The 26,939-nt window shown below is 44.4% G+C and overlaps 1 protein-coding gene across 1 annotated transcript in view; it reads left to right on the top strand.

Annotated features, from left to right (window-relative positions):
* Positions 1-26,939, top strand: part of C2CD2 (C2 calcium-dependent domain containing 2) — a 73,996-nt gene that overhangs the window by 36,613 nt on the left and 10,444 nt on the right. Inside the window, exons 11-13 of the mRNA XM_015413762.1 lie at positions 9,066-9,179; positions 10,175-10,302; positions 17,030-17,345. Of these exons, the coding sequence (XP_015269248.1) occupies positions 9,066-9,179; positions 10,175-10,302; positions 17,030-17,345 (558 nt within the window). The remainder of the gene's footprint in view (positions 1-9,065; positions 9,180-10,174; positions 10,303-17,029; positions 17,346-26,939) is intronic.

The following is a 26,939-nucleotide window of genomic DNA, read 5'->3' as shown; positions in this document are numbered from 1 at the left end:
ATTTTAAGCACCAGCAGCCTGGTTCCTTCTCAGGACAAGTGGAGACCGTCTCTTTTGTACAGCTCCCCCTTGTTCCAAAAAGCATCCCAGTGCCTAACAAACTTGAAACCTTCCCCCCTACACCATCGTCTCATCCACACATTGAGACTCCTGATCTGTGCCTGTCTCTCCAGCCCTGTGTGTGGAACAGGTAGCACTTCTGAGAAGGCTACCTGGAAGGTGACCTTGAGTTTCCTGCCTAGCAGCCTAAATTTTTCCTCCAGGACCTCATGACTGCATTTCCCCACATCGTTGGTGCCAACATGTACCACGACCACTGGCTCCTCCCCAGCACTAACTACCAGCCTATCTAGAACATGCGTAATGTCTGCTACCTTTGCACCAGGCAGGTAAGTCACCATACGGTCAGTACGCGGGTTCGGCACCCAGCTGTCTACCTACCTAAGGATCGAATCACCAACTACCAATAGCCCCCCTTTCTCCCTGCCAAGGGATGGTTCCTTGGTGCAAAAGGATACCCGTTCACCAGCTGAAGAAGAGTTCCCTTCTGAGGGCACATTCCCCTTATCCACAGCATGGTGCCCTGTTTCGCCTCAACCCTCATGCTCCCTGACAGCGGCGGGGCTGCCATATTCAGACTGGGACATATCTAACAAGTCCCCGAGAGTCTTCTTCATGCCCCTGACTGACTGTCTCTGCTTCTCCAGGTTTGCCACCTTGGCCTCAAGGGAGGAAACTCATTCCCTGAGAACCAGGAGCTCTTTGCACCAAGCACACACCCAAGACTTCTGTCCAGTGGGCAGATAGTCATACATGTGACACTCCGTGCAAAACACTGGATAGCCCCCAACCCCCTTGCTGGCATTCTGGCTTCATAATTGTTTTAAAAATAATAATTATATATAATCCCCCTTTTAAAATCCTTTGTATCTCAGTGGTTCTCCTTGTAGAAGTCTACTTACCTTACTGGGAACCCAAGGAGACTAGGGCCCTGGCTTTCTGACTCTTCCTGGGCTTCTAACAGAGTCCCTAGTCTAAGAGTCCCTAGGCTAAGAGCCACAGGCCAAGATCCCTTTGTCTCTCAGCCTTCGGCTCGTGCTGCCTTAAATAGAATCTTCCCCCAGCAGAGGGTGTGGCCAGCAGCTATTCAAATTCACCCAGGAACTAAATTACAGCCAAACAATGACCCTTTCACACCATATCTCAAGCAGCTAGGTCTCTGCAACAGCTCACAACTCACCCACACACTCCCAAACACAGTCTCCCCACACAGTACCCTCTCAGCTAAATCACCTCAGCTGAAAGTAAATAAAAAACACTCACCCATCTAGCAGCTCTATCTCCTGCTCCTTCTCAGAGCTCAGCTGGGTCAGCTCTGCTTCTGGCAAGGTGCTGCTTTAAATAGAAGCTTCCTGCTTTAAATAGAAGCTTTCTCCAGCTTCTATTTAAGGATATTTGGTGGAACTGATTTCATCCACGTTCACAACCATTCATTCCCTAGTTTGAAATTTTGTGATTGCAGGATTTGTGCAGATCTTATTGCTGGGTGTTGGAATTTAATCTGGATAGGCCAGCATTAGCCCTGTCTTTGTGGATGGGCAGCTCTCTGTTTTCAGTGATCTTTCTGTATTCATGAAGAAAAGCATCTTGCTTTCAGAGATACGGGGAATGATGCAGAATAACGTAGGTAGCCAGTAGGTCAGAGCAGGTTTAATACATCTGCTGATGGTGCTCATTATTGTATTGAGTTGGATTGGACTTCAAGTTTGTGGACAATGGGGGCTGTTGAGCCATAGTGAAGCACCGTATTCCATAGTACTATACACCAACCCCAAAGCTGAGCATGTTAAGTGTTGTAGTAAACGCACCCCAAATTGTACCACATAATTTTTGGAGAATGTTGTTTCGCATGTGCGTTTTCACTGCTACATTGGTAAGATGGTATTTATAGCTCAAGGTCCTGTCCAGGGTAATGCTTAGGTACTTTGATGTAGGGTTATGTGTAAGTCAGGTGCCACTGAGGTAGACATTCAGTTCATAGTTGGCAAGATTGTTATTGAGATGGAAACAGGAGTATTCTGTTTTTCCTGAACTTGGGATGAGCTTCTATTTACAGTAGTAGTCAACCAAAATTTCAAGGTCCATAGTCATCATTTCCTCAGTCTTTTCAATTGATTTGTGCCTTACTGTAGTCGCTGTGTCATTGGCACAAGCAGACTTATAAGCCATTTCCTTTATCATGGATTGGTGGAACAATCTTCATTCTGAAGACTATTTATACTTAGAATTGAATGTGCAATTAAAATAATCTTTCAACAATAAAGAATATGCTTTGCTCCTGGTAAATCTTGAACACATTCTTCAGTGGAGGCTGGTAGGACAGGGTGGTCAGTTGCAGCAGTAGGCAGAACCAACTAAGGGTGGTCAGTAGTAGGCGTAGGCAGAGCCAACTAATTCTGGTTTTGTCCCTGTCCTTCTTCTCCCTTCCAATGATACTAAAAAAACCAAAACACTGTAGTATAGTTTCTTAACATTTAACTGAATTTAACCAGTCTGTCTCAGTAGGCTTGTATGTCTGTTTATTGACCACATGTTGGAAAAGTTGTCCTGGCATTCTTTCTGGCTTGCAAATAGATCATTTGCTCTGTGAGGTTTCTTTAACTAACAACTCCTTTCCATGGACTTAATTACTGTCCAGAACGGAGTGCACTTGCTCTGCTTCTACAGGAGGCATCAGAGTGGTCACTGTAATTCTCAGCTTTACTGTTTCTGCAAAACAAATCTCTACATTTCTTGTCCTGAAGTGTGTGCAGTAACATTGAAATATCTTTAATATAATTTGTTGCTTCTTGTATAATATGGAATGCTTTGTCTTAAGTGTCTTTCTGCAGCATTAGATAGGCCTTTCTTTCCTGCAGCACATGCTCTAGGAACCTCAGCTTACATACTTCAAACTCCCCTGCACCACTGTTGCACTTAGATCATTCTTTGGCATATGAAATAATGATGTCACAGAATTCTGCTGCTCGGGTAACTGAAAGCAAGCTGTTTGTGGAATCTAACTGAAGTGGTGCTTCCAACAAAATTGGAGAGCCCTCCTAATCGATACAGAATCAGTAACTTTTCGCTGGAGTTCAGTGTAGAGAATATCCACATTAAGTACTGTTCTGTGGAACAGGGATAAAAAGTAGAGGGGCCTCCCTTCCGGAAACTGAATAAATCTCATGGCCTCATGCACAGCACTAAGATCAAAATCCCAGGATCTTATTTCCCTAAAGCATTCAGCAAATTCCTGCCACTCTCATTGTCTGGATGTTAGTTCCCATGTGTCCAAAATGATTGTGGTGGTTGTGGCAGCAAGGTCATCATCTTTTCACAACAGCACTTCAGTCCTTTTTGCTGAATGTGCAAAGAATGCTGGGGACCCAGAAAGATTTGTGAAGAATATTTTCACATCCTTGATTTGAGATGTCGCTTGTTGCATTATTAAATTTAATTGGTGGGTATAATAATGAACACAGTAGACATTGGGTATATATCCTAGATCCTCTTCTGAACTCCTCCATGCAGTTTCCGTATCATACTGGCTGGATTGCAACTCTTAGTGATGAGCTGCTTGGTGGTCAGTGTCCTCAGAGAAAACTTCAGATGCTTGTGCAAAACTATAGTAGTTATCTCAGCATAAGCAAGCAACTGTGTAAATCCACAGAAATGAGGGCTTGACCGTTAGAACACCATTGACATGGGGAGCCAGCTTGATCAAAAGATTAATTCTGATTTGTCTCTGAGAGACCTCTAAACACTGTGGACACCCTGCAGGTGAAGTTCCATGGCAGAATCAACTGAAGCAACCAGTGGAGGAAAGTATCCCAAGTTTGGGTTACTCTACTACCTTCTCTGCAAGCAGGGCTTATGCAAATGATTTTGCAAGGCTTCCTCCATACGTTGGCAGTAGACCCAAGTCTATCCCCTGCTTGCTCACAAAAGAAGAATAGAAAGTGTATGAGAGCCAAGATGTCCCTACTGGCCAGGAGACCTTTGATCTGGTGGCAATAGAACAACAGCCCCCATGGGATCATCTCACAAACTCACAATATTCTCCTGCAGGGCCCTCTGTACCACACAGTCTGGAGTGGCTCCACCTCTCCTCTTGGAAATTGAAAGGTGGCCATTAGAGAGCCATGACTATCAATCCAAGGTCATAGACATTATCTTGGCTTCCAGACAACCTTCTACCCATGGAATCTGTGACACTGAAAACATGCTTAAGATGGTGCAGAAGAAAGATAAGTCAAGTTTCAGCTTCCATTCCAGAGATGCTTCACTTCCTCCAGAATGAAGCAAGGCTTTTACCCCAAGACTCTTGTCATCAGGTGATGGCCCTATCTGCAGTTCTCTTCAAGCACAGTCCCATCAAGTGGTTTCTTAGAGCAGTTTCAGTTACATCTCTGTCCCTTCCTTTTTTCTTACAACTTGTTCAATGTGTACGTCTGGACAGTCAGGCCCAAGTTGTTTAATGCAGCACATGTCAGTCCAACTCAGTCTTGAAAGAGCAGTGCATCTACAGAATCACACTACAGAAGATGAAACATTTTACCAGTTGTACAAGGGGGAGCACCAATCGCTATGCAGATGCCAGCCTCAATTTATCTTGTTGGGTTTTTTTACAAAATTTATATCCTAACGTTTTGCCCTTACAGGGGTCACCAAGGAGGCTAATAAATTAAAATATACATGATATGGTCATGTTTTAAAACCAGCCCCAAAGCCCCATACATCATTAAAGCATTAAAACAGAGCTAAAATACATAGAAAGGCATCAAAAGAAAATAAAACATTGGGCAGGAAGGAGGGTTCACTGAGATGCCATTCACTGGCAGAAGGTACAATGGGGGGGACAGACTAATCTCCCTGGGGAGAAAGTTCCAGAGTTTTGGTGCCACAACAAAGAAGGTGCTCTCTTGGGCTGCCACCCACTTAATCTCAAAAGGTGGGCAGCACCAAAAGCAGGGCCCCTAAAGATGACCATAGTGGTTGAGTGGGTTAAGGAAGTAGGTGGTCCTTCAAGTATGTTGACCCAAATCATATAGGGCTTTTAAAGTCAAGACCAGCACCTTGAATTGTGCCCAGAAACAAAATGGGAGACAGTGTATGTGGTCAAAGACTGGAGTGATATGGTTCCAATGACCCACTCCAGTTGACATCCTGGCTGCAGTGTTTTGTACTGAAGTTTCTGAATGCTTCTCAAGAGCAGCCCCGCATGGAGCACATTGCAGTAATCGAATCTAGATGTAAACAAGGCATGTACCACAGCATCCAGATCTTTTCAGTTAAGGCTATAGCTGGCTAGCCAGTCAAAACTGGTAACAAGCAGTCCTGGCCACAGATGTGTATGAAGCAACAGTGGGTCCAAGAGCACCCCCACATTATGGACCTGTTTCTTCAAGGGGGGTGCAACCCCATCCTGAATGGGTGACACCTTAAATTCAAGGTCAGACCTTCTGCCCATCAGTAGCACTTCCATCTTGTTGGGACTGAACTTCAGTTTATTAGCCCACATCCATTCCAAAACTGTCTCCAGGCACTGGTTCAGGGTTTTTGCAGCTTCTCTGGGATCAGCTGGAAGCATGAAATAGAGCCAAGTGTCAGATCTCCTCATCTAGTGATTTGATGTAGATGTTAAAGAGCTTAGGGGTAAAGTGGAATATTGTGGCACCCCAAAGGCCAAGGGCCAGAGTAGCAGGTAGGACCAGAACCACTGCATAACATTGGTTCTCAGTCCCAGCTACCACTGCATAACATTAGCTCTCAGTCCCAGCCTGGAAAGGCAGTCCAGAAGAATACTATGATAAATAGTATCAAAACCTGTTGGGAGGTCCAAGAGAATCAATAGAGTCACACCCCTCTGTCCTACAACAGTATTTTTGTTGTTGTTGTTCAGTCACACAGTCGAGTCCGACTCTTTGCGACCCCATGGACCACATCATGCAAGGCCCTCCTATCTTCCGCCATCCTCTGGAGCTTGCTCAATTTCATGTTTGTTGCTCTCTAACCATCTCATCCTTTGCTGTCCACTTCTTCTGTTACCTTCAAACTTTCCCAGCATCAGGGTCTTCTCCAGTGAATGCTCCCTGCTCATATGGCCAAAGTATTTGAGCTTAAGCTTCAGTTTCTGTCCTTCTGGGGAGCAGTTACATTTAATTTCCTTTATGATTGACTGATTTGATCTCCTTGCAGTCCAAGGAACTCTCAAGAGTCTTCTCCAGCACCATAATTGAGAAGCATCTATTCTTCAGCGCTTGGCCTTCCGTATGGTCCAACACTCACAGCGATACATTATTACTGGGAATACCATTGCTTTGACCATATGGACTTTGGTTGGCAGGGTGATGTCTCTACATTTTATTAGGCTGTCTAGGTTTGCCATCGCCTTCCTCCCAAAGAGCAAGCATCTTTAAATTTCATGGCTGCAGTCACCGTCTGCAGTGATCTTGGATCCCAGGAATGTGAAGTCTGTCACTGCTTCCATTACTTTGTTGTGATCCACACAGTCAAAGGCTTTAGCATAGTCAATGAAGCAGAAGTAGATATTTTTCTGGTACTCTCTTGCTTTCTCCATAATCCAGCGAATGTTGGCAATATGATCTCTCGTTCCTCTACCTCTTCGAAACCCAGCTTGTACTTCTGGTAGTTCTCTATCCACGTACTGTTGAAGCCTAGCTTGTAGGATCTTGAGCATGACCTTGCTAGCGTGTGATATGAGTGCAATTGTGCGATAGTTTGAACATTCCTTGGCGTTGCCCTTCTTTGGGATTGGAATGTATACTGATCTTTTCCAATCCTGTGGCCACTGTTGCGTTTTCCAAATTTGCTGGCAAATGGAGTGCAGAACTTTAACAGCATCCTCTTCTAAGACTTTGAATAGCTCAGCTGGGATACCATCACCTCCACTAGCTTTGTTGTTAGTAATGCTTTCTAAGGCCCATTTAACTTCACATTCCAGGATGTCTGGCTCGAGGTCAGTGATTATACCGTCGTGGTTGTCAAGGACATCGAGGTCTTTCTTGTATAGTTCTTCTGTGTATTCTTGCCATCTTTTCCTAATCTCTTCTGCTTCTGTTAGGTCCCTACCGTTTTTGTCCTTTATCATGGCCATCTTTGCATGGAACGCTCCCTTGATTTCTCCAATTTTCTTGAAGAGATCTCTAGTCCTTCCCATTCTATTGTTTTCTTCTATTACTTTGCACTGTTCATTCAGGAAGGCCTCCTTATCTCTCCTTGCTGTTCTCTGGAAATCTGCGTTCAGTTGGGTAAATCTTTCCTTTTCGCCTTTGCCTTTCGCTTTCCTTCTTTCCTCTGCTATTTGTAAAGCCTCATCAGACAGCCACTTTGCTTTCTTGCATTTCTTTTTCTTTGGGATGGTGGTGATTGCTGCCTCCTGTACAATGTCATGAACCTCCATCCATAGTTCTTCAGGCAATCTGTCTATCAAATCTAGTCCCTTAAACCTATTCTTCACCTCCACTGTATATTTATCAGGGACGTGATCTGGGTCAAACCTGAATGGCCTAGTCAGGTTTTCCCAACTTTCTTCAGTTTAAGTCTGAATTTTGCAATGAGTAGCTCATAATCTGAGCCACAGTCAGCTCCAGGTCTTGTTTTTACTGACTGTATAGAGCTTCTCCATCTTTGACTGCAAATGATATAATCAATCTGATTTTGGTGTTGTCCCATCTGGTGATGTCCATGTCTAGAGTCGCCTCTTAGGTTGTTGGAAAAGGGTGTTCGCTATGACCAGTGTGTTCTCTTGACAAAACTCTGTTAGCCTTTGCCCAGCTTCATTTTGTTCTCCAAGGCCAAACTTGTCTGTTACTCCGGTTACCTTTTGATTTCCTGCTTTAGCATTCCAGTCCCCTATGATGAGGAGGACATCTTTTTTGGGTGTTATTTCTAGGAGCTGTTGTAGGTCTTCACAGAACTATGATCCGCTTCAGCCTCTTCTGCGTCAGTGGCTGGGGCATAGACTTGGATAACTGTGATGTTGAATGGTTTGCCTTCAATTCAGACTGAGATTATTCTGACGTTTTTGATACTGTATCCCATTACTGCCTTTCTTACTCTCTTGTTGACTTGAGTATACAACAGTATACTCCCTATCCTAACCCCACTATTGAACATACTAATTAGTACAGTAAGGTTTATGAGACAAAGGAGGGTATGAGCACTTCAGATTTTAGTTTGAACTGGAACTCACCAAAGCCCTAGCTGAAGGAGTGAAGTAATACCAAGCAAGGAGGCCTTTGGCTGTACATAGAACTCAAAGGCTTTCTCTCACCACTGGGTGACTAACTACATACAATCAAACCAGCCCAAACTAGACTAAAAGTTGCTGGTTCCAGAAAAGAGACTCTCAGCAGTCCCAGCACTTCGACTTTCAGGAAGTAACATTTTTCAGAAGTTCTGAAAACAAAATGAATGACAGCATATACAGAGTATATTTATTATTTCTCAAATGTAAGTTACCATTATAGCCTGAAGACTTGGTTTTCTTTGGGCAATTAAGTTTATGGGTGGGGAGCTCTATCTGTCTCCCTTAAGTAGGTATTCTGTTTAATAACTGAGTTACTGAAGGAGTTGCTTTCCTTTCTTCATCTTTTCAAAGGTAGAGACAAGGCTGAAGGACAACGTATTCCCCCTTAACACTAAGATGAACTTCTCTCAGTGTTCTGCTGCTATGTCCATGTGAATACTCTTCTCAAGGCTTCCCTCTCTTAATAGAAAATGGCTGCCTCTTAGGTTTGGAAAGAAATGAGCATTTTTCTTTTAAACCACCCTGGATTCATTCTGTTGTCAATGGGTGGTGGTGGGGGACTGGGAGATTTAGAGACAAACTTCTTCAGTTGTGCATTGATAGCCATTAGATGTCTTCATCTGAGAGATAAATTGACAGGTCAGGGTTTTTTTTTCTCCTTGGGGAAGGAAGATTGACAGGTCTGGCCCATGAAATAAAGACAAATTCTAAAGTTAAAGGAGAACAGAGAACAGCTGTCAATCTTGAATTTTAGATTCCCCAGCAAGAAGTCCTGTGAAAATGAAAGTAATTGAAAAGGATTTGTCTATTCAAGCAATCCAGTGTCGGAAAGCTTCAGTAAGCAAAGCTTTATCGTCCTCAGATACAGGTAAGCTGCTGCTTCTTCTTCTTTCTTTTTTTGCTTTAGCTGTACATTGAGTTAAATTAAGCAACACTTATTAAATGGTGATGGTTGCAGCACAACAAATATGGACTTGTATATGGATTGTTTTTTAGGTTAGTTCACATGGTAACTTCAGTGATGGGGCAGAGTGCAAGGAATCTTTTCTTAAATATCCATGTAGTGACATGGTCTCGTGAAGAGTTGATACATCCCGAAAAACGCACAAAGAAAGCCTTTTTATAATATGGTATCTCTTCACATTTAAGATTTCTGTAGTTTTTAAATTTTAAATCAGTGCTCTTTATGAGTGTTTAGACATCGAGAACAATCCTAATCAGGTCTCCTGGGAAAGAAGTCCTATGTTATCCAGTGTGCCATGTTCCCAGGAAAGTGTTTTGCAGCCTTAGTCTTTTAGGTGGTGGTGTAAGCGTTTGTCCCCCAACTTTGGGTTACTCCTACGCTCTCCACATGGGTTCAACCCCCCCCCCATGTATAGGCAGTTATTGTCATAATCAACCCAGTGTGCAATACAGTTCTATTTAGAACTCTTGTCAAATTAACAGGAGGTAACTGGTGGAAATAATTGTGTAACAACACTGCAGCCTTCTCTAACAGTCTTGGGAAGCAGCCAAGACTCAGGGAGAATCTGCATTACATGTTCGTAATACCTGCTTTAATTAGATTTTTATTGGTATCTTGCTTGAGTTGAAGAAAAGTTGGGAAAAAACATTTAACATAAATTCACTTGTACTGTGCTGTGTGTATTTTAAAATGCTGACAAATAAATGAAGTCTGTACTCCTAAAGAGCTGTTTCCATGAGCACAGTTAATATTTTAAAAATTAACACTGAAGAGCAAATTATTGGTTTAGCATCCTGGGGTGTTGCTTGTTTTAGAAATAATGAGCTTTCTACTGAGATCAAAATCTTTCTGCTTTGAGTCCCTGTTTCCAGTTATTCTCTTAAGCACATTCTTTTCAGAGTTACTGGTGTTAAATGGCACAGATCCTGTTGCTGAAGTAGCCATTCGACAGCTGAGTGAATCTGCAAAGCAGAAGCTCAAGTCTCCCAGGAAGAAAAGCACGATCATTATATCAGGGGTTTCAAAAGTAAGATTAATAATAAACATTCTCAGCTTCAAAGAGAGTTCCACCTCCAATGAATTGTATTATAAAAGAACTTTCATCTTATTTCCCTTAGAACTCTTGAATATACTGAAATTGCAACTAAACACTATATTCCCAGGCTTAATCCTTGACAAAAGGCTAACACTCCTTAGAAGCACCAGAAATTCGTGCGTGCTGGCTGTTAGAAGAAGTCTTCTCATTTAAAGTGGTGTATTGAGAGAAGGCAGACATCTGTACTGTGGTCAGATCAGAACCCCCAGTGTGGGTACTGGATTTAATCTCTCAGAAATGAAGAACAAAACCAGTGTCAGCCAAGTTTTGCATCAAGAATTTCAGAGTTTGACATGACACTTGCACTTTACATATTTACTAGCATGACTGAAATTCATGTTGTTATGCACTAAGAGTTTGTGCTGTGATGATGTCATAGGTATTCTGTCCGCAGAAAGAATGAAACTGTTGGCAATAAAATTATTTCCCCAGCTTTTCTTAGAGAAATGAAAGGGCAATATGGCTGAGAAAAGACAATACAGCAGAAGCATGGACAGGAAATAGACAACTAAGTGGAAAGGGAATGAAAGTGATGAGGGGGCAGAGGGAAGACTGCTTAAAAAAAGGCAAGAGGGTAGGCAATGGGCTTAGAAAGAGCAATGTGACAAGAGGAAGAGACTTGAAAAGAAGCTAATAAGACGGGGAACTATGGAACATGTGGGGCTTGAGAAGTGCTAGGCAAGCAGTATGTTGTGGTGGCTACTGGAAATGGGACAGTGAGCTGAAAATCAGGGGTCTGAGTTAATGACAGCAATGGAGGCATGGATCTGAAGATGAGAGGAACCCAATAAAAAGTGAGACTGGTGCAAGTCTTTGTATAGGACCTTGGGTTCATGAAGTGCTGTTTGCTATTGGCAAGGAAGGAAGGGGATTGGCAAAGGAACTTTCAAACAGTAGCCATGACGTTCCTTAAGAGGGTTCCTGTACCTTTGAGGGCTTTATAGTCAGACGTACTACATGAGTTGTGCCCTATCTGGTCAATCCAGCTTGGTGACTTGACACCCATAAGGGACAAAGGGAACTGAATGTAGCATTGATTTGGAATAACAAGCTAATTAAAAAACATAAGGGCCCTGCTGGATCAGACCAGTGGTCCATCTGATCCAGCATCCTGTCTCACACAGTGGCCAACTAATTCCTCTGAAGGGCCAACAACAGGGCATAGAGGTCAAGGCCTTCCCCTGATGTTGACTCCTGGCTCATACTCCAGGAAGTGGATCCAATTTGAGTCCCAGTCCAAGGGGTCGTTGCCCTTTACATGCCCCTTACCTTTAGTCTTGGAATATCTGTTTTCCTTACCCCATAAGGGATTGGCTGTGTCTTCTGTGACGGTCCACCTAGCAGCCATTTTGGTGTATCACAAAGGTGTCGGGGGTTCTTTTCTATTCACCCGTAAACTGTCCCAGTGTTTTCTCAAGGGCTTGCTCAATGTGTTTCCCCTGCTCCTTACATTGTTCTGCAGTGGTCTCTCTTGCTCATGCTGGTTAAGTTAATGAAGGCTTACCTTTGAGCCTTTGGCTTTGTGCCCTCTGGGCTTGCTCTCTGGAAAAGTGGCTTTCCTGGTAGTAGTAACCTGGACTAGGAGAATGAGCAAATTAGCAGCTCTGAGGGCAGACCCCCAATCCCTGAAGGTTTTTAATTAGAAGGTTGTGCTCCACCTCTAGAGTTCCTTCTAAAGGTTGTTTTGAAGTTTCACCTAGCTCAGGAGATAGTGTTACCAATGTTTTTTCCGTCTCCTGGTTCTAAGACCGAGGAAGCCCTTCATACTCTGGATGTCAGGAGGGCGCTATTGTACTTCATTGAGAGAACAAAATGATTCAGAGTAGATAGGGCCTTGTTCATGTGTTGTTGGGCTCAAAGAAAGGAAAGGCTGCTCTTTCTCAGTCCCTGTCTAGGTGGGTTGTAAGTACCATCCAATCCTGTTATGAGGCATCTGGGAAACCATACCTGCTGGACATTAAGGTGCATTCTATGAAGGCATAAGCTCCCTTGGCTGCTTTCCATAGGAAGGTCCCACTTGTGTACATATGCAAAGCTGCATTGTGGTTGGCAGAAGACAGATTTGTAAACCATTATGCATTGGACTTGCAAGCAAGGAAGGATGTGGGCAAAACAGTTCTCCAGTAGCTTTTCCAGTGAGAGCTTCACCCCACCTCCTTCAGTGAGTAGCCTGCTCAGGTCCCAATGTGGGGCTGCATTGAAGACAGAAGATGAAAACAGAGTTGCACTCACCTGTAACTATTGTTCATAGTCATCTTCTGTGCAGGCACACATTCCATCCCTCCTGTCCTACTGTGAGCTCTCACATGGTTGTTCTATAGTAGTGTATTTTGCTTGTAGTGGCCTGGCAAGAATTAAGGGAAAGGGGATGCCCGCCTCCAGAACACATGATGGTTTGGGTGGGAAAAGCGGTTCACTTCAGCTCCTAAGGGGGAGTGGTGCTGCTTCAGATAGCTTTTAGGTGGAAAAAACCTTAACCACAGCTGGCCTGTGCAGCATGGAAGACATTGATGAACAACAGTTACAGGTAGCAACTCTGTTTTCCTAACCTGTGGAATGTATTCTATTTGGGCTTCAATTCATGTGGTTTCAAATAGCTTCCAAGCATCCTCTAGGGATTTGACTCTCTTGTGTTTCCCCTTCAGCTTCCTTTTTACTATTCCCCTCATTTTTTTAAAGTTCCCTCTTTTGAAATCAAATGTTACTGTTTTGGAACTTTAGGGGTAACTCCATTGACCTGAATGCTGAACTTAATAGCACTGTGGTCACTGTTCCAAATTGGTGTAACAACCTCTACATCTCTCACCAGGCCTTGAGACTCGCTCAGAACCAAGTCCAAGATCACTCCTCTCTGGTTGGCTCTGTGACCAACTGTTCCAATGCACAGTCATTAATGATGTCTAGGAATTTCATTTCTACGGCATTACTCAAGCACATGTTTACTCAGTCAGTGTGAGGGTAGTTGAAGTCTCCCAGTATAATAACTTTCTGCTTTAGTTCCCGCCCTTATTTTGTTCTCCATCTCAAGATCAGCCTCAAGAGTTTGATTAGATGGATGATACTACACCCCCCACTTTTAAGTAACCCTTAGGGCCCAGTAATTCCACCTATATCATTTCTGTTGGGGAGTTAATTCCCCTGAAGTTTTCTAACTTACTTGATTCGATGCTCTCTTTGATGTACAATGCAACACCACCACCAACCCATCTTTCCCTGTGCGTCAGATCTTGGGTCCAAGTATTCTCACAACACTCTTGAGGTAGCAAGATTTGTTTATTGAGAGTTACAGGTCATTCAAGCATATACAGAGTTCATGTTGGAACTGTTGGCCCTAGGCTAGGGCCAAACCTATACAGAGTGTGGGACCACCTCTGGTTCCCCAAGTGCCCAGTCATCCATTCCCATACAGCCCGCTGAAGCTTCAAGCTCAACCCCATGGCCGCCCCCAGCACTTGCAAATTAACCGTTATATGTAAAATGATGATGATTGAGTGCACTGGTTGTTGACTGTAACAATAAATTTGATTGATTGAACTGTTATATTAGCTATGCTTGCAAGGTCATGCCGATCGCTACAAGCCCTAAGCCAGTGTAGCAAAGATTCACACACTCACTCCCAAAGGATGCACATAAACGAAAGCAGTGGGAAAAGTCAGAGAGGAGGAAAGGAGTTAACCCTTGATTTAACAGAACATGGAAATCAACCCATGAAAAGTGAGGCACAAGCTTGACATTCTGCCCACCCTCAGGTAGCAGGCTTGTGAGAGTATTTTTATGGAAAGTGTGAACCAAACGTTTAGCGTTAACATGATCCTCCTGAACCCACTCGTTCTGGCTAGGGTCAAAGTCACACCACTTGATCAGATACTACAGCTGGCCCTGTTTGAGTTTAGAATCCAACAGTTCCAACACATGACAAGCGAGGCACAAGCTTGACACTGTGCTGCCTATAGAGTTTATACCCAGGAATGATTGTATCCCATAGCTTTTCCCCATTCCACCATGTTTCTGAGATACCTACTATATCTAAATTGTCATTGAGCACCAAGCACTCCACCTCCCCTATCTTGGCTTGGAGACTTCTAGCACTGGCATATAGACATCTATAATGTGTTTCCCTTTCCAGTAACCTTCGCCTCCCTCAGCCCCTTAATCACTATACATGGCCCTCAGTGGCCATTGTGCCCTCTCTCCCAAGTTCTATTATGCTTCTGTCACTATAACCCTGAGTATTTACATAATCATCCCTTTGGACTGACTTGTCCCAAAGCGGAGGCCCCCAGCTCCTGTCGGCTTCCCCACTGGGATTAGTTTAAAAGCTGCTCTGCCACCTTTTTGATATTTATCATCAGCATCCTGGTTCTATTTTGGTTCAAGTTAAGCTCATCTCTTTTGTATAGGCAGGGATCATTTCGTAGAAAAAGAGGTGCAGGAGCTCATTAGCAGAACTCATTAGCATACCTTATTTGCATTTGCCACACCACCTGGCGTCACTGGAAGTGTGTCAGAAGGCAACACCCACTCCAACTTACCTGGCTGCTTCTTGCTCCTCGTGGCCTGGGGCTGCTGGGAGCAGGGGGTGGGGCTTCTTGCATGTGCCCGCCCCCTGTGCTCTTTACTGCCGGAGCTCCGCTCCTGTGCGCTCCTGCAGGAAATGACCCCTGTGTATAGGTTTGGCATGTTCCGAAAAGTTCCTCCAGTTCCGCCTAACAAATCTAAACCCTTCTTCCCGGCACCACTTTCTTATCCACACATTAAGACCCCTCATCTGTGCCTATCTAGCTGGCCCCGTGTGTGGAACCGGCAGCACGTCTGAGAATGGTACCATTGAGGTCCTGGCCTTTAACTTTCTACCTAGTAACCTAAATTTTTCCTCCAGGACCACACGACTACATTTCCCCATGTCATTGGTGCCAGTATACACCATGACTGCTGACTTCTCCCCAGCACTATCTATCAACCTATCTAGACAGTATGTGCTGCCTGCAGTCTTCACACCAGGCAGGCAAGTCACCATGCAGTCAAATGCCCATCACAGACCCCACTCTCTATATTCCTAATGATCAAATCACTCAGTTCCAGAAGGGCATCTCCCCCCAGCCCCCCAGGGGTACCCTCAGTACAAGAGGACATCAGTCCATTGCTCAAGGAAGGGGTCCCTTCTAAGGGATCCCATCCCTCCTACTCAGACTGACACCCTCCAACCTTGAGACTTTCACTCTCCACAGCAACGGAAGAGCTGTCAGCACAGGAGTGGGACTGTTCAGGTCAGACCTGATGGTTTCTTCTCCAAATCTTTGTTTCTGCTTCAGCTACTTCACATTGGCAACCCTAGCCTCAAGGGGACAAACCTGCTCCCTGAGAGCCATAAGCATCATGCACCTAGCAGAAACTTATGATTTCCACCCAGTGGGTAGATAATCGTACATGTGGCACTCTGCAAAATACTGGAGAGCCCCTGCTCCCCTGCTGGCTTTCTAACTAGTTTGTGATTTAAAGGTATCTAGAGTGCTGCAGGATCCTTGGACCTGATTTACAGTCTAAGAGTGATAGGTCAAGAGCCATTTGATTCTCACCCTTCGGCTTGTGCCAAAGGCTCATGCCTCTGCTTAAAAAGCTCAAAAGCTAGTCAAATCCAACTCTAGCAGGCAGTGCTCATCTCCGCTTCCAAGCCAAAGAGCCAGCGCTGTCCGAAGACCTTTCCATGGTCATGTGGCCAGCATGACTAAATGCCGATGCGCACGGAACGCTGTGACCTTTCCACCAAAGCGGTACCTATTTATCCACTTGCAATTTCTTGCTTTCGAACTGCTAGGTTGGCAGGAGCTGGGGCCAGAGACAGGAGCTCACTCTGTCATGTGGCACTAGGGTCTCGAACTGCCGAGCTACATACCTTCTGGTCTGCAGCTCAGTGTCTTCTCTGAGCCACCACGGCCCTACATGCCTCTGCTTAGGAGGAGCCTTACAGTTTAGAGGCCCACAGCCCCTGCCTCCCAGCAGCAACAGCAGAGAGTGGAGCCTGCAATCAGTCCCAGGGAAATAGACCTTGCTCAGTGAGCAACAGACCAGACAAAAGACCCAAACAGACCCAGACAAAAACACCACTCACCAGCAAGTTACAATCTCCCACTCACTCAAACTCTGTCCTCTCACAAAGCAATTGCAGTTAATGCTCCCCAGTAGTTTAGCAGCTGAGGAAAGGCAAAACACACCTTCCAAGTAGCTCCCTCCTGGGTTCTTTCTCCCAGCCAAGTGGGCTCAGTTTATGTGACAACAACCTCTACGTGTTGAAGAAAGACATATATATTAATAGGGTTGTTACTAATAGAAGTGGTAGCTCTTTGTTATGACATTGGCAAAGAGGAGCACACACAATCAAGGGTCAGTGGCTGTGGAGTCTAAAGAATTGCACAACTCTGTTTAGAACCCCAAGGGGAATTCACATTCATATTCCTCAAAGAGCAGTGCCCCCCTCCAACATCATGAAAAACAAAGTAATTTAATTGGAAAAGAAAATTTGATTTGATAATTGGAAAAGAAAATTTGATTTGATAATTGGAAAAGAAAATTTGATTTGATAAAGAAAAGGGGGAGTACAAATTATGTTGACTTTAGTATGTTTTCTCTCTCTCTCTCTCTTTTTTTTAAATTGTTCCAGACTAATTTATCTCAGGATTGTGAAGCTGCCCTCATGATGGACTATGCAGCAGCCATGGATGGCTCATATGTACAGAATGACACTACTGCTCTGAAGGAGTCTGTTGCACAATCCCCTCCTGATGAAGAACTGTCATTGTCTGCATCCCAAACACTACCTTCACATGAAGACACCCAGGAAAACAGCCATGATGCCTGGACCCTAGATGACAGCAGCCAGCAGTGGCAGAGCAATGCACTACTAGACCATGACTGTGATAAGGTGTCTGAGAGCTCCATAAGCATCTCGGAATCTGGAACTGTGAAGAAATCCAAAGGTATATTTTTCACTTTCTCTTTCAAAGGGTAGCCATAACAAGTCCTCTCATTAAATGGTTTTAAGTCGTCTTATGATTAACATTGCAAACAAGCTTTAAAACCTTGAACTTCTCACTGTTCAGTTTTGCCATGAGGATGGCTTTCACACATACGGCTTTTCCACATGTTCCCCCACCCCCATTGGTTCTGGCCCCATACTGCTTTGGTTTATCTGCTCACATGCATTTTGTGTCTTAATTTTTCACTTCAAGTTTTTTTGTTTTCCCCCATCCCCCCCCCCCCCCCCCCCCCCCCCGGTTATTTTGAGACCAGTTTTACCCTGATTTTTTTTTGGAAGCTGATTTTGAGTTGGCTTTTTTCTTGTGCATAATGGTTTTGTTGGTTTTCTTTGTCCCATCCACTCCCACCCACCTCCAACCTACTGTTCACAACTGTGAAAATGCCTAGTGAAGGCAGATGTGCAGAAGAACTCTGCCCAAATGAATTCCACTGCTTGTGGATTGACTCCCAAGAAAACCAGGACTCAGTTGAGCACGCAGAAATGCCCATAAATAAGATCTTCATGTGTTGAAAACTTTTCCTTTTCTTTCTACTCTGTTCCTTGGTAATCAGTTCTGCACCATATCCATAAGTGGTACACTTGAAAGAATGGTTTTGGCAAATAAGTCCATATAAAAGGGCTTTGGGGGAGTGTTTGAATGTATTCATCTATTTAGCTTTTTAGATATGAACAAGATTTTCTTGGTTGTTCCCCATTATTTGGTGCCTTGCTTTTATAATGAGCTTTTAGTGTAAAACTTCCACATATTTTTGCATTTGGCTTAGTTGTGTTTATAAACACACTGACACTATAAGCACATTCTGATTTCTTACTGATTTAAAGAACAGTCTTTAGAGAATTCTAAATAATTGTACTTGAAGAGCTGTTTTATATATAGTAAGTTCCACAAACTATTAGAGAGCATACTATGCATGTGTTTACTTGTGGCGTACTGCATTGTTTGTGAGATTGGCCCACAATCTTTTGAAATTCTGTGTATTTCCTATGGACATACAGCTGCCTGTTCACCACAACAGGCAGGATCCGATGGTTCCCTAACATTGACAGAGGAATCTTCCTGAAAACAGAATGACTCCTGCTATTGGAAGATTCTTTTGTCAGTGGAAGTACACTAGGGGTGTACATTTGGCATAACAGAGCCCGAAAAATACCTGAAAAAACATTACAAGTATTTTTCAGGTATTTTTTTTGTTGACCAAGGCTTAATTTTGGCTATCCAAAATGGCCAAGCTCCCAAAATCCTGACAATATTTGGAAGTTTTGGGACTACTGGATAGCTGAACTTAAAGGGCATTTAAAGTGATTGTGGTCCCTTGAAATGCCTTCTCCAAGCTGTACAGCTATGCAGCAAGTGAACTCTAAAGGCGTTTAAAGGGATCACAGTCCCTTTAAATGCCTTCCAGGTGAACTCGCTGCTTGGAGGTGTTTAAAGGGACTGAGCCCTTTAAACACCTTTGGAGTTCACTTGTTGCAGAGTCTTGTTTGTTGGTGAAGGCATTTAAAGGGACCACAATCCCTTTCAATGTCTTTTTTTTCTCCATTGAAAGCAATGGAGGATTTAGGGGCACCTTCTCTGGGGGTCCATAGAATTGGAGGATTTTTGAGAGATTGGCCCACAATTTTGAGACTTGGAGGGGTTTTTTTTTTTAGGACAACCACCAGCGGCTATGCTGCAAATTTGGTACCTCTACCTCAAAAAACAGCCCCCAGAGCCCCAATACAACAGCCTCTAGAAAGAGGCTCTGGGTGGGTGCCCCGGCCTTGGACACTTAGTATCAATTTGCTGTGGCGACCTCAGCAGGGAACAGCAAAATGTTTAGAATGTTGGAGGCAGGACTCAGGCAAAGCAGCCAGTGGATAGGGAGACCCTCTGAATGACAGATCAGAGAGCAAACTGATTTTGGAGCGTGTGGAATGCTCTAGAGAAGCGCCACCACCATTCGGCTTTTATTTATAAGGGAGATAGGGACCATTGTTTATAATCGGGTTTCCTGAATATTTACTGAATCTGATTGCCCTACGGAAATTGGGGTTCAGGAATATTGAGGAATACCGATATTTTTCAGGTTCAGTATACCTGAATCCGAAAAATACCAATTTTTTGCACACCCCTAAAGGACACTTTAGATCCAAACCCATATATACAAGTGGTCTAAACAGGATATAGAGCACTTTCATTCAAAGTGATGCATGACATACAATCATACCACTTTGTAGTGTGTGAAGCAGTCCTAAGAGCAGAGCAAAACTGTAGAATGCAAGAGGACAGCTTGTCACTCTTTGAATGAAAATAATGTGTTCATGTAATGTAAAGGTTGTTTTAAAAGGTTCATCACTGTGGGAACTCTAAAACTATATATAATATGATAGCATTGCAATGTGAGTAGCTATTCTGTTTGTATTTAGTGTTAAAAATTCAACAGTGGTTTTCAAGTTATCTTAGTTTTCTTTTTTGATAGGAACAATACTTTTGACAAACAAGTTTTAAAGTTAAACCACAGCTTCAGGTTCAAATTAGTTGTTACAAAATTCAGTATAACTTTCAATTTGCATATTTGAGGTTTAATTATTTTTACTTCTTCCTATCTTTCTTACCCATTCTGTTTGTAAAATTAAGAGGACCACTATGATACCCAGAATTAATTGCCTCCACAGTAAGTTATTTCTTTTTGTTTTTGAGAACCTGTAGTTTTACTGAGAGACACTTAATGGGACAGTGAAACCAATGTTATTAACCTGCATCTGTTTCTGTGACTGTTTTTCCCTCCCCAAAGTTCCCTAGGGACAGATCTTAAAATAGGCTGTTCATATGAGATGGCTAAACTACACTCATTTGTTAAAGAAAAAACTAAGACATCAGGCTGTATCTTAAACTCCACTCTCCCAACAGAAGTACTGTTTACATCAACAGGAATATCCACCATCCGTGAACTGGAGTCATAAGATTCAGTACCTGGCATGGTGATTAGGTCTTGGAAATTTTAGTTTCCAAGAAATTTCCATCTGAGGCCAAACTACATGTTATGAAGTCTCATCATGTGGTCTGCCTCTATCACACGTAGAGGGTGGGATGCAGTCTGAAGTGCCTGAAGGACAAGTGGCTGGGTGGGATGTATGCCTCTGCTGAATAATCCCTTCTCTGATATTAATCTTCCTGCCCCTGCAGTTTGTTCCCTAAAGTCTCTTTTTCCCTCTAGCTTGGGTCCAGTATCCGCAATAGGCTTGGCTGGGTGAAAGATTCCTGTGGGGAGGGAAAGATAGTATGTGGAGAGGATTCAAAAACTCCTGCCTGCATGCCTTTTGGCACATTTTAACCACAGAACGCCTCCATAAAGATAGTTACTAGTGTTGCATGTAGTTTGAGTATGAACTGGCAAATTGCCTGTTAATCTGGAGTCTCAGTCTTCCAAATTATATAGCATGAATCAATTGGATCTAAAACTGTGCAACTATGGCATGATTCAGAGATGTATGCAAGCAGAAGCTTCTGTCAACTATCTAAGAAATGGCTCTGTGAATGTGATGAGAGGCTCCCATATGCATGTGCAATGTTTTCTCTCAATGCTGCACATTTTATACTTGGCTGCCAAGTAAGAAATAAACATGTATTGTCTCAGATGAAGAATTCCTGTGCATATAAATTGGCATCTTCCCTTCACAGAACACACACACAGCTGAGGGAATTGGGCTGCTGTTCATGTTTGAAAGGGGGAAAAAACTTATTGCATTCATAAGTGAGGGGCACGTGCATGCACAAGAGTGTATTTTGTTCTCTAACATTAAGAAGTGACTCGGAGAAAGAAATACAGGAGGTACATGAGCACTACACATGTTCACAGGGCCTTTCCCTTGCATGGCTTTTGTACATCTTTAATTCCCAAGCAGTGCTTAATTTCTAGCAAGAGAGGTGCTGGAGTCCAAGCTCACCTGGATCTGATTTCTTCTATTCTGTAAGGCTGTTCTGTCAGTCCGAAGTGATTGAGGATTTATTGTGGATGGGGAAATATTGTGTTAGAGCATTATTGCTGGATTATATCCAGTACTGTATTTTATTGTTCCCAGTCCAAACCCTACATCTGATGACAGATTCTAAACTACTCCAGTGGCTCAGATTAAGCTCTATTCTCTTGGGAGACTATAGACATATTTATTGTATTGGGTAGAAGACATTTTTAATGTAACTATGTGTAGTTTTTCCCTCGGATATGTCTTTATATCAGATTTAATTGACAGTTTTAAGTCTACATCAAATTTATTTTCTGAAGCGGTCACACATCTAGTATAAATGCTAGGAATTAGATTGGAATCTAACTGAAAGGTCTGTATTTTTGTGGGGGGTTTTTTTTCATAGTAGTCCTCCCCTTTATCTTCCAGATTAGCGAGGAGTTTAGCTGGGAGCAGTCACATTTTAAAGATAAATGGGGTTGAATCCCACTTCCTGTGAACACAACACAATATGTGGAAAGGATCTTTGACTTGCAGCTGTCTTCAGCATCAACACCCCTAATTGATCTGGGGGACCTGCAGGTTGATGTGGCATATAGTGAGGGGGGGGGAGCTGCATTGGAAATGGGAAATTGGCAGAACATGAGACCTCTTCTGCAATTGTGCAAGCTCCTACTCCGTGCAAGAATTCATGCAATGGGGGAAGGGATTTCCATTAATTTCCCTCCTCTTGCTTCAAGAGCCCATGTTGTATCGAGAACCTTCCCCCATGTGTCCCTGACTCTCAGGAGCAGCTTTTCAGGGGACACAAGGGCAGAAACAAGGGAAGTGTGCCAAAGATTCTTCTGTGAATTGTGCTTTGCTAGCAGTAGTTTATACCCAAATCTAATTCGTAGATAAGTAAATAGAGAGAGCTGGAACATGAGTTCCCATTGCTTTATTTGGGGCTTCCAGTGGACTGCCAGAATTTAATATCTACTTCACAGGCCCCAAGTATTATCTGTCACCATGGATTATTAAAGCCTATTGTACTATTTTGAGAAGCAGAAGGAAGAAAGTGTGCCAAAGAGCTGGTGTGATTAGTATCAGACTAGATCGAGGAGACCCTGGATTGAACCAGCCCTCTGCCATAGAAGCTTGTGTGACCTTGGGCCAGTCACACACTTAGCCTAACCTACCTCAGCAAGTTGTTGTGAGGATCAAATGGAAGAGAGGGGGGAAATGAGGTAAGTAACTTTGAGTCCAAATTGGGGAGAAAGACAGGGTATAAATGAAGAAAGAAAGCTGATGTTCTAAGTCACATCAGTTAAAGCTGGGTTGTCCTGCTGAGTTTTATACCTGCGGCCTTGAAGCTTTCTCAAGCTAAATCTATAACTCGTCTTTTATATGGCTCTCAATTGGGACTCTCCTCTAATGTCAAGTTCCTTGAATTGGTTCAGTCCAAGTTTTTGAGATCCCTTTTCAGTGCACCTAGATGTACTTCCAATGTCATCCTTAGACAAGAAGCTAGACTGCCTAAAGTAGAATTAAAAGTTTGGGAACATACAGTACACTACTGGCTGAGAATGCACCTTGAACCCAAGGGACTAATTCCCCTGTTGTTAGCCTCTGATCCTTATCCTATATGGTCCTTAAAAATAATTGATAAAATTAAGCTGATTGGATTGGAGCCAGAATTCTTGCTGTATATGGGACTGAATAAAACAAAAGCTTTAATTTCTCAAAGGTTAACTGACATAGAGTCCCAAAACGATGAGGCAATACTTCCGTTAAGCTATAGGAGTTTGAAAAAAGGACCAAGCTATATAGTACCTTCATACCTTTCATATATCACCTATGAGAGGTACAGATGGGCCCTCTCAAGAGCACGTTTTGATGCATTTCCATCTGCAGTTCTACAGGGTAGATTTTCTCAACAGCCTCTGCAGCAAAGATGTTGTCCTTGTTCGAGTAATGTGATATGCAAAGCTCACAAAGGGATTTTTGTGCCTCCCTCCCAAGCACATGTGGGAACCCCACTGCACATGCCCAAGGAGGCGGGGCGCGGACATCCCGCCAGTTCTCTTCTGACCACTGCGCTGTTAACAGCTTGTTTTCTGCCGGTCGTTGAAGAAGCATTATTTTCCTCTCATGAGGGATTATTCAAATCGTTTTTATTTTCTCCTTTTACTACATTTATTTTATTCTTTATCTTAAAAAACCACCAAAAAACCCTTTTTCTGAAGTCCACCGCCCCTCAGGCAGCTTTCCGCCTCCCTCCCCCCCCACTCTGAGGTAAAATTTACTTCGGCTCATACGAGAGCCCTCTTTTTATTTTGGTGCCATTTTTCAGTGGTCGCAACCCGACATCGAGGACTCTTCCGAACCGGAGCTGCCTATAATTGAGTTACTGGACTCACCCATTTGGCAACTGAACCCCCCAGTATCGGAGGTCTCCATTGACACCGGACCGATCTCGGCCTCGCAATGGGATGTCAAGTACATCGTCCCATGTAGGCCTCGTATAGTTTGCTCTCCTTCGGCTGTTTCTTGGACAAGAGATTGATCTCGGCCGGACTCTCGATATCGACGATCCAGGTCCCCCAGACATGAGGGACATCGATATCGATCTGAGGAGTGCCCTGAGTACCGTCATTCCAGACCCATGCTTTCATACTCACCCAGACGGGAATTGAGACCGCACTCCCTGACCTACTTTGACCCACCTGTACCGTGGGAGCGTAGGCACAACATGCCTTATTGGTTCACCTCATATCCAATGTCAGCATCGATGCCATGGCTGACGCTTAGGCCACAGTCAGAGTGGGACCGTGGGTCACGTTGTTCACACTCTCCCCAACGTAAATCTAAGCCTTCCGCGTCTCAATCCAAACCTCCAGAGGAACCTCGTCGCCCACCCTCTCCTCTCCGTTCCGCCCCTGCTTTACCACCGAAAGTCGCTCTGATACCAGATACCCCTATAGCACCAGTATCGCCTTCCAGATCCTTAGTCTCCGATACCGGCTCCGATGATTTGGAATGCCTCGAGTCACCTGAGGAACCTTTACCAAAGCCTATGGTGTCAGACAATCTACTGATCTCTCCTTTGGAGGATCTTTCTTCATATGGAGATTTGGTTAAGAGGATGGCACATTCCCTGGGACTGTCGATAGTCCAACCCCAACCTTCAGTGTCGGATGCTGTATTTTATGTCGTGCAGATCGATACCTCCTGATGTCGACCGTCCTCTTACAGGCAGCTAAGGCTCTGTGGGATAAGCCATCTTCTGTTCCAGTGTCGTCCAGATGTCTGGATCATATGTATCGGGTCCAAGAGACCGAGGCTGAATTCCTTCATATCCACCCCAAGCCCAACTCCATGGTCGTGTTGTCAGCCTCAAATAATAAATATACTCTTGCTACCCCTTCCGATAAGGAGAGCAAGAAGTTGGATTCCATTGGTTGTCGTTTCTACTCAGCTGGAGCTCCTGGAATTAAGACATCTAATTATATTGCTTGTATGGGCCGTTACCAGTACTCACTCTGGGAGCATTTTTCCGACCTTTTGACCTCGATGCATGAGGACAAATGTCAGGAGGCCAGGAAGCTGCAAAAGGAAGGCTTGCTGCTTTCTAAACAAATCATCAATTCCTCAAAACATTATTTGGACACATTTTCCAAAACAATGTCATCTGCAGTTGCCCTCGGTAGGGCATCCGCAGTTGCCCTCCGTAGGGATTCCTGGCTTAGAACCACCATGCTCCCTGCTGACACCAGGGCGTACATAGAGGACTTACCTTTCGATGGCCAGGGGCTCTTTCATGCAGCCACTGATTTGACGCTCCAGGACATGGATAAGAGCATTAAGGCCTCGAGGTCGCTGGGGGTCTCGGTCCCCTCTAAGCCCTTTCATACTTGCTCTTGGTCTCGTTACGTCAGTACACTAAACCGTCACCGGACAAAGGCTACAGACCACGTCGGTCTCTATCTGCAAACAGGCAGCAGTACCCGACCAGGCAAAGATACAGCTCTGGACAGCAACTTGTCAGACCTAAACAACCTAAACCTGGCAAACAGGGCCTTTGACTTCCACCTGTCTACCTCTTCCGACCCTACCCGCCTTCATCCCTATTTGCAGGTCTGGGCCACCATTATGTCGGACAATGGGTCTTAGCCAAGGGATATTCCATTGAATTCATGGAACTCCCACCTCTTCCTGTAGTCATCACCACTCCACTATCGTCATTCCTCCCCGAAGAAGTCACCACACTTCTATCGAAGGGTGCTATAGAACCCGTGGCTCTAGATCACCAGGGACTCGGTTTTTATTCCCGGTACTTCGTGGTACCCAAAAGGGGCGGCGGGCAGAGGCCGATCTTAGACCTTCGTGGCCTCAATGCCTATATACAGTACCAGAAGTTCAAAATGATATTCCTACTAGTCATTCCGCCTCTCCTGTCCCGAGGATGCTGGATGGCCACCCTCGACCTCGAGGATGCCTATTTCCATTTAACTATCCACTTTTCCATAGAAAATACCTCAGGTTTGTGATAGGAGGCAGCCACTACCAATACAGGAGTCTACCGATTGGCCTCAGCACGGCCCCACGGGTCTTCACCAGGACGATGGTGGTTGTTGTGGCACATCTCCGCCTCTGTGGCCTGACGGTGTTCCCGTATCTGGATGACTAGCTTCTGGTCGCTCCTTCCAGGGACTTTCTTATTCACCATATATCCCAGGCCCTCAATGTCCTTCGTTGCCTCGATCTCCGGGTCAACCACAAAAAGTTGCAACTGGTTCCTTCTCAAAGAGTGCAGTTCATAGGGGTGATACTCTACTCCAGAGAATGCAGAGCTTTCCTACCCCAGGCAGGGCCCTAACCCTGACTGCTCTTGCAGAACAAGTTCGACTTCAGGACACATCATCTGCTTTCCAGATTCAATGCTTTCTGGGCCTGATGGCAGCTACAACTGCCGTCCTTCACTTTGCAAGGCTGAGAATGCGTCCAAGAAAAAGAAGAAGAGATTGGATTTATACCCCGCCCTTCACTTGGAGTCTCACAGCGGCTTACAAACTCCTTTCCCTTCCCCTCCCCACAACAGACACCTTCTGAGGTGGGTGGAGCTGAGAGAACTCTGACACAAACTGCTGTTTTTCAAGGACAGCTGTGCCAAAGCTTGTGACTGACCCAAAGTCACATCAGCAGGTGCAAGTGGAGGAGTGGGAAATCAAACCCGGCTCTCCCAGATTAGAGTCCGCGCACTTAACCACTACACCAAACTGGCTCTCCACTCCAGCTTTGGTTCATATGGCACTTCAAGCCCCTATGGATGTCCCAGTTGGTTCGTCTCTCTCCGCCACATGAGGCACGCGATTCCCTTCTCTGGTGGACATGGTCAGACAACCTGCCGCAGGGTATCCCTTTCCATCCCCTCACTCCTGGTCTCACCCTCATGACCAACGCCTGTCTGTGGGGCTGGGGAGCCCACCTCAACGGCCTCTCTGTAGGTCACAAGTGGGATGCCGTGGCCTCAAGAAAACACATACATTTTCTGGAAATTTGGCAATCCAACTGGCCATCTAATGTTTCCAGCCTCTTCTCACAGGAA

The sequence above is a fragment of the Gekko japonicus genome, unplaced genomic scaffold (assembly GCF_001447785.1).
Source record: "Gekko japonicus isolate JY-2015 unplaced genomic scaffold, Gekko_japonicus_V1.1 scaffold803, whole genome shotgun sequence".
Classification (NCBI taxonomy): Eukaryota; Metazoa; Chordata; class Lepidosauria; order Squamata; family Gekkonidae; genus Gekko; species Gekko japonicus.
The sequence above is the reverse complement of the archived record's forward strand: the minus strand, read 5'-3'. Positions and strand labels throughout refer to the sequence as shown.